General features: G+C 39.3%; 1 protein-coding gene across 1 annotated transcript; it reads left to right on the top strand.

The window, feature by feature from the left end:
* The first annotated feature begins 5,796 nt into the window (after positions 1-5,796).
* Positions 5,797-13,625, top strand: LOC116742712 (short-chain dehydrogenase/reductase family 16C member 6-like). The gene is made up of 5 exons (XM_032610550.1): positions 5,797-6,117; positions 10,738-10,754; positions 11,526-11,601; positions 11,638-11,687; positions 13,577-13,625. Exons 1-5 carry the CDS (start codon positions 5,797-5,799, stop codon positions 13,623-13,625), a joined length of 513 nt encoding a protein of 170 aa, XP_032466441.1.
* Positions 13,626-14,296: the final 671 nt, after the last annotated feature.

Here is a 14,296-nt window from a genome sequence, read left to right as displayed (position 1 = left end):
AAGAGGAAATTAAAAAATACCTAGAAACAAATGACAATGGAGACACGACGACCCAAAATCTATGGGATGCAGCAAAAGCAGTCCTAAGAGGGAAGTTTATAGCAATACAATCCTACCTTACGAAACAGGAAACATCTCGAATAAACAACCTAACCTGGCACCTAAAGCAATTAGAGAAAGAAGAACAAAAATACCCCAAAGTTAGCAGAAGGAAAGAAATCATAAAAATCAGATCAGAAATAAATGAAAAAGAAATGAAGGAAATGATAGCAAAGATCAATGAAACTAAAAGCTGGTTCTTTGAGAAGATAAACAAAATTGATAAACCATTAGCCAGACTCATCAAGTAAAAAAGGAAGAAGACTCAAATCAATAGAATTAGAAATGAAAAAGGAGAAGTAACAACTGACACTGCAGAAATACAAAAGATCATGAGAGATTACTACAAGCAACTCTATGCCAATAAAATGGACAACCTGGAAGAAATGGACAAATTCTTAGAAATGCACAACCTGCCAAGACTGAATCAGGAAGAAATAGAAAATATGAACAGACCAATCACAAGCACTGAAATTGAAACTGTGATTAAAAATCTTCCAACAAACAAAAGCCCAGGACCAGATGGCTTCACAGGTGAATTCTATCAAACTTTTAGAGAAGAGATAACACCTATCCTTCTCAAATTCTTCCAAAATACAGCAGAGTGAGGAACACTCCCAAACTCATTCTACGAGGCCACCATCACCCTGATACCAAAACCAGACAAGGATGTCACAAAGAAAGAAAACTACAGGCCAATATCACTGATGAACATAGATGCAAAAATCCTCAACAAAATACTAGCAAACAGAATCCAACAGCACGTTAAATGGATCATACACCATGATCAAGTGGGGTTTATTCCAGGAATGCAAGGATTCTTCATACACGCAAATCAATCAACGTGATACACCATATCAACAAATTGAAGGAGAAAAACCATATGATCATCTCAATAGATGCAGAGAAAGCTTTCAACAAAATTCAACACCCATTTATGATAAAAACCCTACAGAAAGTAGGCATACAGGGAACTTCCCTCAACATAATAAAGGCAATATATGACAAACCCACAGCCAACATCATCCTCAATGGTGAAAAACTGAAAGCATTTCCACTAAGATCAGGAACAAGACAAGGTTGCCCACTCTCACCACTCTTATTCAACATAGTTTTGGAAGTTTTAGCCACAGCAATCAGAGAAGAAAAGGAAATAAAAGGAATCCAAATCAGAAGAGAAGAAGTGAAGCTGTCACTGTTTGCAGATGACATGATACTATACATAAAGAATCCTAAAGATGCTACCAGAAAACTACTAGAGCTAATCAATGAATTTAGTAAAGTTGCAGGATACAAAATTAATGCACAGAAATCTCTTGCATTCCTATACACTAATGATGAAAAATCTGAAAGTGAAATCAAGAAAACACTCCCATTTACCATTGCAACAAAAAGAATAAAATATCTAGGAATAAACCTACCTAAGGAGACAAAAGACCTGTATGCAGAAAATTATAAGACACTGATGAAAGAAATTAAAGATGATACAAGTAGATGGAGAGATATACCATGTTCTTGGATTGGAAGAATCAACATTGTGAAAATGACTCTACTACCCAAAGCAATCTACAGATTCAATGCAATCCCTATCAAACTACCAATGGCATTTTTCACAGAACTAGAACAAAAAATTTCACAATTTGATGGAAACACAAAAGACCCTGAATAGCCAAAGCAATCTTGAGAACGAAAAACGGAGCTGGAGGAATCAGACTTCCTGACTTCAGACTATACTACAAAGCTACAGTAATCAAGACAGTATGGCACTGGCACAAAAACAGAAATATAGATCAATGGAACAGGATAGAAAGCCCAGAGATAAACCCACGCACATATGGTCACCTTATCTTTGATAAAGGAGGCAGGAATGTACAGTGGCGAAAGGACAGCCTCTTCAATAAGCGGTGCTGGGAAAACTGGACAGGTACATGTAAAAGTATGAGATTAGATCAGTCCCTAACACCATACACAAAAATAAGCTCAAAGTGGATTAAAGACCTAAATGTAAGGCCAGAAACTATCAAACTCTTAGAGGAAAACATAGGCAGAATACTCTATGACATAAATCACAGCAAGATCCTTTTTGACCCACCTCCTAGAGAAATGGAAATAAAAACAAAAATAAACAAATGGGACCTAATGAAACTTCAAAGCTTTTGCACGGCAAAGGAAACCATAAACAAGACCAAAAGACAACCCTCAGAATGGGAGAAAATATTTGCAAATGAAGCAACTGACAAAGGATTAATCTCCAAAATTTATAAGCAGCTCATGCAGCTCAATAACAAAAAACCAAACAACCCAATCCGAAAATGGGCAGAAGACCTAAATAGACATTTCTCCAAAGAAGATATACAGATTGCCATCAAACACATGAACGAATGCTCAACATCATTAATCATTAGAGAAATGCAAATCAAAACTACAATGAGATATCATCTCACACCAGTCAGAATGGCCATCACCAAAAAATCTAGAAACAATAAATGCTGGAGAGGGTGTGGAGAAAAGGGAACCCTCTTGCACTGCTGGTGGGAATGTAAATTGATACAGCCACTGTGGAGAACAGTATGGAGGTTCCTTAAAAAACTATAAATAGAACTACCATATGACCCAGCAGTCCCACTACTGGGCATATACCCTGAGAAAACCATAATTCAAAAAGAGTCATGTACCAAAATGTTCATTGCAGCTCTATTTACAATAGCCCGCAGATGGAAACAACCTAAGTGTCCATCATTGGATGAATGGATAAAGAAGATGCGGCACATATATACAATGGAATATTACTCAGCCATAAAAAGAAACGAAATTGAGCTATTTGTAATGAGGTGGATAGACCTAGAGTCTGTCATACAGAGTGAAGTAAGTTAGAAAGAGAAAGACAAATACCGTATGCTAACACATATATATGGAATTTAGGGGGGAAAAATGTCATGAAGAACCTAGGGGTAAGACAGGAATAAAGACACAGACCTCCTAGAGAATGGACTTGAGGATATGGGGAGGGGGAAGGGTAAGCTGTGACAAAGCGAGAGAGAGGCATGGACATATATACACTACCAAACGTAAGGTAGATAGCTAGTGGGAAGCAGCCGCATAGCACAGGGAGATCAGCTGGGTGCTTTGTGACCGGCTGGAGGGGTGGGATAGGGAGGGTGGGAGGGAGGGAGACGCAAGAGGGAAGAGATATGGGAACATATGTATATGTATAACTGATTCACTTTGTTATAAGGCAGAAACTAACACACCATTGTAAGGCAATTATACTCCAATAAAGATGTAAAAAAATAAAAATAAATAAAAAGCTACATAAACTAAAAAAAAAAAAAAAGCAATAATCTTTAGGGAATTCTTCCTTTCCTGTGTGTGTTAACTTCAATGCAAATTGTTCAAATATATCAACAGGAAAATAAATGTTATTTCATAAAAAAAACCTCAATGCCTAATGTTTTGAAAGTGACTCAGGTTCAGTACATACTCATTTAATCCAGTGAAGGCCCAGATGCTTTCCTGGGGACTTTTTGTGTCCCTATGGAAATTCACATAAATATTTATAACAGTGTTCTTGCAGTAATGCTCTTTTATATCTTTTCTCAGTGGAAAGTTCTGGCTGGTCAGGACTGACAGCAAGATGAAAGTAGCCTGGGTCTTTTGGCAAGCTCACTTGGGTCCCAGAGACATCTCAACGTTAATTCCTCACTGACTTAAAATGAAATAGATGTAACACAAAAATAATTCTTTTTACCAGACTCAACTTTTGCATTTTTGTTTTTGTTGTTATATCTCTTGTCATCTGGAGCTTGGCTGTGAAGTCACTGTGTGGCTTCAAATTCCATCCTCATTACTTTTAACTGTGTGACCGTGGGCTAGTTGGCTTAGCCTCTTAGTAACTCTGATCTCTCAACTGTAAAACAGGGCAGCGCTTGGAAGAGTTAAATGAATCAACACATGCAGAACACTTACAACTTGCCAGGTGTGTAGGAAGAGTCCAAACGTATTGCTGTTGTTATTACTATTATTATTATGGCGCTAGTGTTTGTTATTTCCTCAAGAAGCTGTGGTCTGTTTCTTCATTTTGTTTTTTTTATTTAAGTATAGTTGATTTACCGTATTGCAGCAATCTCTCCTGTACAGCAAAGTGACTCAGTTATACATTCTTTTTCATATTCTTCTCAATTATGGTTCATCACGGGATGTTGAATATGGTTCCCCGTGCTCTACAGTAGGACCTTGTTGTTTATCCATTCTCGATGTAATAGTTTGCATCTAACAACCCCAAACTCCCAATCCATCCCTCTCCCTCCCCTCCTCCTCCTTGGCAACCACAAGTCTGATCTCTGTGTGTGTGAGTCTGTTTCTGTTTTGTAGATAGGTTCATTTGTGCCATATTTTAGATTCCATATATAAGTGATATCATATGGTATTTGTCTTTCTGTTCTGACTTACTTCACTTAGTATGATAATCTCTGGTTACATCCATGTTGCTGCAGGTGGCATTATTTTGTGTTTTTTTATGGCTGAGTAGTATTCCATTGTACATATTACCACATCTTTATCTATCCATTCATCTGTCGATGGACATTTAGGTTGTTTCCATGCTTTGGCAATTGTGAAGAGTGCCGCTGTGAATATAGGGTTGAATGTATCTTCATGAATTATAGTTTTTTCCAGGTATATGCCCAGGAATGGGATTGCTGGATCGTATGGTGGTTCTATGTTTAGTTTTCAGAGGAACCTCCATACTGTTCTCCACAGTGGCTGCACGAAATTACTTTCCCACCAACAGTGTAGGAGCTGTGATGCGCTTTAATGTGGGTTTTTATAGGTGTCCACATCTAACTTCTACAGAAATGATCATGTGAGAATGTTCAAGTGTACCAAGATGATTATCAAAAACCAAGGAAATGTCACCGAAAACAAAAAATGCTCCATTGTTTTATTTTTTGAAAGGTGGGTCTTGGCAAAAGGCACATTAGCTCCAGAAAAAGCCTGTTCTAATGGTAAAGGCCTGGGCATTCAGAAGACCTCTGTCCCCAATCCAGATATTCCCTATTTTATTAGCTGCCTATGTGACCTTGAATAAGTCTACTCAATCATTTTAGTCTCAGGTCTTCACTATAAACCAGTAATAACTGTACCTGGTTTGACTCTCTCAGAGGGATATTACAAATATCACGTGAAAACATAAAAAGACTTTATTTGTATTACAATAAATATTATTTCTACGTTATTGAACAACTTCTTAATGAAAAGCAAATTTCTATTAGACACGAGATCATTAATCGAGTTCATGTAATAGAAAACTGACCAGACTAAGAATCCGAAGTCTTGGTGTACAAGTCACATAATGTTGGGCAAGTTGATACTCAAAGATCTTATGTCCCTCACTATGAAGCTCTCCTAGTAACATGCGATCTACCTGTAGGTCAAATTAGATTACCTGTAAGAAAGCGCCCTGTAAGTTGGAAAGATTCTTGTTAACATAAAATATTTTCATACTCATTATTTATATAATTTAAGCATTCAAAGATGGTAGTAGTTATTGCTGAAATTTGTATTTTGAAGAACTGATGTCTCAAAGGTAATTTCCCTTGGACTAGGTGCTTTACGTGTTTTGCAGTCGTTGTGATAGTGTCATGAATTTATCAGTTACCTCTTTCCTAATTAAGACGTTCCTTTCTTCAGTGAATTAACATGAGTACAATTTTGGACACCTCCATATTTGGGGGAAAATGTCTCTATTATATTTTAGAATCTTTAGTTTACAGGATAATTCCCAAGAAGAAAAAGAATGTTGCTAGAAAGATTGTCCTTATAACAGGAGCTGGAAGTGGACTTGGGGGGTTATCGGCCATAACATTTGCCAGCCTTGGAGCCATTTTAGTTCTATGGGACATTAACGAAGAAGGCAACATGGAAACGTGTCAAATGATCAAAGAAAAGGGTGATGTGAAAGCATTTGCCTACACATGTAACTGTGGCAACAGGCAAGACGTCGACAGATTTGCTGATCAGGTAAGCTGATTGGTGTTCTTAGTTTCTATGCCCAAGAAAAGCATTGCATCTAGTATGATTTTACAACGAGAAGAGGAGAAAATCTGTCATCCACTTCCTCTGAGAGTTCTGTGTGCCTCTCGCTTGATTCTGCACGTCAGAAATCTGACTCTGTGGCCTCCAGAAAGGGAGACGGAAGAAAACAATGCAAGTGGGCATTTGCTGAGCCTTTTGAGTTGTTGCCCAGCTGCTTTCTTCTGGTGACTCATTTGCCATCAGAGGTCAGTAGAAACTAGAACTAGCACTGGCTCTGCTGTTCATTTACCTAGTTACCTGTCCTCTCTACGTCTCTGTTTCTTTATCAGTAAAATGAAAAGACTGGACCAGATGATCTTCAATATGACACTCAGCTTTAACTTAAGTCTCTTCATGGTATGATTCCAATGTACATCCACTGTCAACCTGTACTGAGGGTAGAAAGTATGGAGAATAGGGAAGAAGCATTAAGCACGTTTCTAGACTAAATTTTCTCTTAGATTTAGCCTGTGGATATTCGTTCTAACTTCACACTAAATATCGATAAATACTTTAATAATAACAGCTATTTGCTGTGCAGTTTCCACGCACTCTAACAACGGTCTAGCTGCTGAGTGGTGTTTCGACCATATGCCTTGGGTGAGATGCAGTGAAGCTAAATACACAGATGAAGCAGAGAAACCAGAAATAGAGTCACAGTCCTGCTAGACTAACAGTTCCCTGGGGAGAACACGGCATGCCACGCAGGGCCACCAGGGGAAGCACCAGGCTGGTCAGGAGGCAGGTGAGACAGAGGACGTGGACCAGAGACTTTATTGTGGTTTCCACAAGTAGGAACAGGTGAGGCAGGACCAGCAGGCTTAGGATGGATTGATCTGAATCATGTCAGCAGGATCTGGGCCACACAGAGCATCCCTGGCCATCTGATACCTGACCCTGGGGCGATTAGGACAGGTGTATGGTAGTCTACAGAGTGAGAGCCCAGTAAGGGAGGTGCTTGGGGTGCAGACTTAATCAGCTGATCAAGAGGGGGAATGGACTAGCCTCTAGCCAGGGCCTCAAAACTGGGTGAAGACAGGACAAGACAAAACACAGTATTAACCAGGAGCTATTATTCTAAACACTATAGGCACCTAATAACTCATTTAATAAAACACACGCAGCCCTCTTGGGAGTATATTGTCATCACCCTCCCCATTTACAAATGAGGAAACTTAGGAGTGAGGAGAATGTGTAAGTTGCCCAAGATCCTGAAACTGATCATAGGCGGAGCCAAACCCACCAGGACTTAGAGTCAAAGTCGCTCTCATCCTCTGCACCATGATCTGAAAGGGTGCACACAGCTCGGTTTGATAGCAGAATCTCCGAGAGACTGTCCTTTCCTCTGGCAATCCATGCTCCAAGTGTAGAATACACTTACTCACTCAGAAAACATTGATCAACTCCCGGCTCTGGGACACTTACCTTCTGAAACCTCCTCTTCACTTTTCTCCTTCAATTTCTATCGCCTCCATTTTTCTTTGGGGCCCCATAGGATTTGTTCTTTATAATGCACCACCAGCTAATGAGAATATTAACCTAGGGATTATATATAGATCCCTAGGTGTATTTTATTTTTTTTAATAAATTTATTTATTTATTTAATTTTAGTTTGGGCTATGTTGGGTCCTCATTGCTGCGTGTGGGCTTTCTCTAGTTGCAGTGAGCGGGGGCTACTCTTCGTTGCGGTGCGCGGGCTTCTCATTGCGGTGGCTTCTCTTGTGGCGGAGCACGGGCTCTAGGCACGTGAGCTTCAGTAGTTGTGGCTTGCGGGCTCAGTAGTTGTGGCTCACGGGCTCCAGAGCGCAGGCTCAGTAGTTGTGGCGCATGGGCTTAGTTGCTCCACGGCATGTGGGATCTTCCCGGACCAGGGCTCGAACCCGTGTCCCCTGTATTGGCAGGTGGATTCTTAACCACTGCACCACCAAGGAAGCCCCCACTAGGTGTATTTTAGAACAGAACAAGTGGAATCAATATCAGTTCTTATTCTGCAAAAGCAAAAACAGTGTGACAGGAAAGGTTCACAGATGAAGGTCTTTGGGGTGAGCTCAAGGAAGGAGCTTGCGGAGGAGGGGCCCCAGTCCCAGTGCCAGCACTAAGTCACAGATCAGGACTCTGAAGCCTGCAGCATTATTATATATAGTCTTTATAATAAAGTAGGTACTATAACATTGTCCACTCTACTGATGACAAGAAACCAAGTCATGAAGGAAATTAGTGATAGAGCAGAGCTGTGATTCCATCTGCCTGGCGTCAGGGGCCCTGGTGCCTCCCCAGTAGTGACCCACAAATGTGTGAGCAATGAAACGACGGCCTCACAATCCTCTTCCTTTTATCAAAAGTATTGTAATCTCCAGCACCCCCCACGGATCTTTCCTTTTTGTTCAAAATTTTCTTGCTGTCTAGTAGAAAACCAGGCTAAAAACATTAATCAAAAACTGTCTTTTCACCATTGAATATGATATTAGCTCTGGGCTTTATATATGACCTTTGTTATACTGAAGTAAGTTTCCTCTTTAAGAATTATTTTCTCTACTTCTTTGTTCTAATATTATTATTTAAATAACAATATTAGTAAGAATTGATAATAATATGTGATTAAGTGATATAAAAGTAAAAAGGTGTTATGAGAGAGAATAAAGGACATATACTTTAGAATGGGGAGGAGGAGTCAGTGATAGTTTCTCAGAGGAAGTGACATTGAAAACTGAGACCTGGGGACTTCCCTGGCAGTCCATGCTTCCACTGCAGGGGGCATGGGTTCGATCCTTGGTTGGGGAACTAAGATCCCACATGCCACACAGAGCAGCCAAAAAAAAAAAAAGAAAAGAAAAGAAAAGAAAACTGAGACCCAAAAGTCAGAGAAGTAGGAATTAACTAGGTAAAGAGCAAGTGGGAAGAGCATCTAAGTACCCTGCACAAAGCCCTTGAGATCAGAAGGAAATGGGGATTCTTAAGAACCTGAAAGAAGGCTGCTGTGTCTTAGCACAGTGAGGAAAGTAGAGAGTAAAGTCAGGTGAGGTTAGAAACCATAAATACATTTTTCACCCCAGAGGAACCATTGTTCACCATTTACCATCACATCACTGTTCATTATACTTTTCTACTTTTGTTTCTTTGAAACTCTTTATAATAAATATTTTAAATAAAATAATGAATTAAAAATTCATATTAGCTGACGGAACGGCCATAAAGGGAAAATGTAGTATTATTGGAAATAGACTTCTAGAAAATTTGAAGGAAGTGTGTCTACAAAAGAACTCTACACAGAAGAGTTTAAAAGCTCTGGAATTCAGCAGAGATAAGGTATATCTGGTTGGAAAGGACAGCCGTGAATGGCAGGAAGAGTTTCAAATGATAAAATCAGAAATGAGACCTTTGCGTTTGCTAAGAAACTTTTGCTGATAACTTAACAGAACATTAGTTTCAAAAGCTAGAGGGTCAAGGTCACAGAATAAATGTGACCAGCCAAGAGGAGGTGGCATGGTAGCCAATGAAAACAGTGATATTAAATGATGGCCCATATAAACGTGGAGTTCCTAAGTTCATAAAAGGTAAAAACAAAGTCTCTAGAAAAAGAAAGATGAATAATCCTAACTGGTAGAGTATGAAATGAACAATGATGTGTAGATTATATTTTTTCCAGCTTCATTGAGACATAATCATCATATAAAATTGTGTGAGTTTAAGACGTACAAATGTGTTGATTTGATACATTTATATGTCGCAAAAGGATTACCACCATAGCATTAGCTAACACCTCCATCTCATCACATAATTACCATTTCTTTTTTGTGGTGAGAATATTTAAGATTTACTCTCTTAGCTACATTCAAGTATGTAACAAAATACTGTTAGCTATAATCACAGCTGTATTTTAGATCCCCAGAAATTGTTAATGCTATAACTGGAAGTTTGTACCCTTTGATCAATATCTCCCTGTTTCCCCAACCTCCAGCTCTTGGTAACACCACTCTGCTCTCTATTTCTATGAATTTAGCTCTTTTACATTCTCCGTACAAGTTATATATCATACAGTGTTTGTCCTTGATTATTTCACTTTTCATAATGCCCACAGGTTTCATCCAAGCTGTCACAAACGGCAGGGTTTCCTTCTTTCTCCTGGCTGAATGATATTCCACTGTGTATTTGGATTTTCTTTATCCACACCAGATTTTCTTTATCCATTCATCCACCCACGGACACTTAGGATATTTCCATATCTTGGCTATTGTGAATAATGCTGCAATGGACATGAGAGTGCAGATATAGCTACAAGATCCTGATGCCAAATCCTTTGGATTTATACCCAGAAGTGGAATTGCTGGATCATATGGTAGCTCTATTTTCAATTTTTTGAGGAACCGCCGTATGGTTTTTCATAGCGGCTGCACCAATTTACATTCCCACCAGCAGTGCACAAGGATTCCCTTTTCTCCACACACTCACCAGCATTTGTTATCACTTGTCTTTTTGACGATAGCCATCTGACAGGTATGAGGTGATATCTCATTGCAGTTTTGCTTTGCATCATGACTGAGCACCTTTTCATGTGCTCGATTTCAGGTACCTGTTGGCCATTTGTATTTCTTCTTTGGAAAACTGTTTTTAAATAAATGTTGGAGCCCTTTAGGCTATGGTTCTAAGGAACTTTTAGGAGAAAAAATATAAAGACTAATTACCAACATTTAATTACAAGAAATCGATCAGCTTTCAATAATCAGCTGAGATAAATAGAATTTTTGAGGCAGTGTAGTTCAAATAATAGAGAAGCATAATATAAAAGTATAAAATGTCAAAGTAATGCCTAATGGGAGCTTTATTCCATGCTTATCCCATCTCAACTCCAACTGATTTCACAAACATCTAAGTCTGCTTAACGTGGTAACAATAGTCTGCCTAAAGTAAAGACACATGACGCATGCTCAGGGGATTTTTCCTTTTGGTAATAAAATTTTGCAATTTTGCTTCTTAATAGTGTACAATTGCTTGATGTTTGGACTGAAAGAGAGAAAAGAAAAATACAAAAAAAAAAAATCTCAAAGCAGTTCCTTCCATAGGTGTAGACCATCACATAGCAGAAAATCAATAAAGGCCAGGCGTTCACTCTAAAAAATTAAATGTATTAGCACTGGTCCCAATGTTGGTCACGAGAGAAAACACAAGGCAGTTGCTGATATTTACATTTGGTTTGCATATTTAGAGACATCTAATTAATGACATCTAATTAATTACTGTAATCTAATTAATTATCAAGTTAATAACTTGATATCTAAAATTTAATAATTAGTGCTCACGATGGCAGCAAAAAAATACCACTCTGACAATATAACTTTTTGTTGTTTTCATTCCAGGGATCCACTTCTGCTGCCTATACTGGAGCAGGAATATGTTGCCCCAAAAGTTTTAAATGCTATTTTAGAGGAACAGGTTTACTGGATAATAAATGCTGTTTTAGAGGAACAGGTTTACTTGATAATGCCCACACTTTTGCATGTTGTGTTGCTCCTTAAAGCGTACGTTAATAATGACTTCTCTATCATTTTGGTTATGTGTGAACAAATTGTCTCATCATTGCTTCCTCTTTTGCCAGAAAGCAACCTCATACCTTTTAAATGATAAAGGAAAAGTAATATTTAAATAGTTCAAGGGTAATTTATTGGACTGTTTCTATCTGGGCTTGGTTACTCCAGACACTGAGAAAATTTAGAAACTATTGGGTCTTACAGAGTACAAATTATTAACTTCAAGAGAAACAAATAGAACACCAATTTTTTTGGTGAATTCTTTTGGTTCAGCTAATGTAAAATTCTATTTTGAAAACAAAGGACAAATAAACCTCAGTGTGTTGACGGAAAAGTATTAAGGATATTTGGCAAGCTCCTCACTGCTTTTAGTAAAAGAGCACCGGCACCTTCATGCTAAGAGTTCTGGAGTCTTTGCGGGTGCATTCAGGCCAGGCCCACTGTCTTCTCTGGAACAACATCTCACATTCATCAGGAGGCTATATGTGCCCGACTCTGCACAACAGCCTTGCATGCATTTTATCACACTTACGGAATCTGAGGATTACAGAGAGCAAGTCATTTTTATAGGATTAAACAGCTAATAAACTCTGGAACAAAGTTTTCATCTGATCACGATCTTAAGCTCTTACCATCAGATATACTCCTCCCCTGCTGTAAGTTACTAGCAGAGTGGAAAACACAACCGGTGATTCACTATTATGAAATTATGTTATTAATAAATCTAGGACTCTCTTTACTCTTTATACCCTCTTCAACATATTTTTGGGACCTGTGGGTTTATTCACGCATTCCCTGAACAGGGAGGCACACAGGAGATTCTAAGACACTACCTCCCGTTCATCCTGCCTTGGCTGCTGAACTAGGTCAAAGTCCCTTATGTTGCAAACCCTCACATCTGTCCCTGGCCTTTGCAGCACCCACCATACCTGTGGGTTGCACGTATGATATCTGTCCTCCTTGCTGATAGCACACACGGCCTGAGGGCAGGACACAGTTTTCTGCTCCACGCTCCAGGCTGAGTACCTAACACAGAATATGCACGCAATAAGTAATTGCTGAGTTGAGCAGAGCTGAGCTGATCTAAGCAGAATTCAGCCAAAGGCACAGTTCCTCTCTCTTCAAGAAACTAAAGCAATGATTCTCCACCTCGGGTGTCCACTGGAATCACTTAAAACAACTGATGCCTACCCCCTCCCGAGGAATTCTGCTTTAATCGGTCTGGTTTTCTTTCTACTTTTTGCTACCATGTGTTAGTTTAGTGAATCAGGATATACACAGTCTTACCACAGAAGACAGTGAGTTAACATATGAAGGGACTTCCCTGGCGGTCCAGTGGTTAAGACTTCGTCTTCCAGTGCAGAGGGGGCAGGTTCCATCCCTGGTCGGGGAGCTAAGATCCCACATGCCTCGTGGCCAAAAAAACAAAATGTAAAACAGAAGCAATATTGTAACAAATTCAATAAAGACTTTAAAGACGGTCCACATCAAAAAAAAAAAAAAAAAAAGGCTAAGCTGTGGCCTGAGCATTGGGATTGTTCGAGGCTCCCTGGTTGTCGGACTGCGCTCAGCGCACGTGACGCAGTGTTTGCCCGTCCTTGTCGACGGTGACGCGTGCAGTGTGAATCACGACAACTCGCACGTCGTGTAATTCAAAGTAATCTTTACAAAGATGTCCCTTTTCTATTTGTTTGTTTTGGGGGCGGGTTTGGCTGCGTTGTGTAGCTTGTAGGATCTTAGTTCACCCACCAGGGATGGAACCCGCGCCCCCTGCAGTGGAAGCACAGAGCCCTAACCACTGGACCGCCAGGGCAGTCCCTAAAGATGTCACTTTGACTCCTTTTAAAGGATTCTGCTTTTTTTCCTCTGCTTTTCTCTAGAATAGTATCTCCAGACATGATGATCACCCTTGCCGAAACATTGGAATGAACACTTCCGTGGCTTCGTTGACAGGTCAAGAGAAAACAGGTGACGTTCAGACTGAAAACGAGAGGAAACACCTAGAGCTGAAGCCTCACATGCGGTAATAAAACCAAGTGTTGTGAGGATAGACCATTTGGAGCTCTTCCTCACGCTTAGAGCAGTCCGGTCTACCAAGGATTACTGAGGCTTTCAGAAGGGCTAGGCTACTTCCCAGGACATGGTTTGCACACTGATAATTTCCCTAGGCGTTCAAATTATATATTGGACAGTTTTTCCTGTCACTTTTTAGTTTGGTAAATGACGATAGTGCAGCCATTCCAATGAACTCAGAGAATATAATGTATTAATAAAAACATATTAATGCAAATTGACACTAATTTAATTTTTAAATAGTATAGGATACTTTTAGAAAAGGAGTCATTATAAATAATGACCTTGTAAATCAGCGTTTTAGGATGGTAATTTTTCAACATCAGATGTAAAGAAACATTTCAGTTTTGCAATGAAGAAAAATAACACTTTTCTGTTTGCCTATTAATTCCTACTGGAGTTGGATGACCACATCAAGGTCCTTAGGGAGATTGAATCTGCTTATTGGACAAAATAAGTCCACAACTAATCATGTTTGTTTGCATCTGAACATGCCAAAAATTCCTAACTTCTTTATTCCATAAGAA

The sequence above is a fragment of the Phocoena sinus genome, chromosome 17 (genome assembly GCF_008692025.1).
Source record: "Phocoena sinus isolate mPhoSin1 chromosome 17, mPhoSin1.pri, whole genome shotgun sequence".
Taxonomy (NCBI): domain Eukaryota; kingdom Metazoa; phylum Chordata; class Mammalia; order Artiodactyla; family Phocoenidae; genus Phocoena; species Phocoena sinus.
The sequence above is the reverse complement of the archived record's forward strand: the minus strand, read 5'-3'. Positions and strand labels throughout refer to the sequence as shown.

What these genes read in the sequence shown, in the direction of transcription:
- LOC116742712 (XM_032610550.1), top strand. Translation starts at nt 5,797, where the DNA reads ATGAGTACAATTTTGGACACCTCCATATTTGGGGGAAAATGTCTCTAT. An exon ending in ATGCTATTTTAGAGGAACAG is followed by an intron (nt 11,602 to 11,637) that starts GTTTACTGGATA and finishes TTAGAGGAACAG; the next exon opens with GTTTACTTGATAATGCCCAC. An exon ending in GTTGTGTTGCTCCTTAAAGC is followed by an intron (nt 11,688 to 13,576) that starts GTACGTTAATAA and finishes GCTTTTCTCTAG; the next exon opens with AATAGTATCTCCAGACATGA.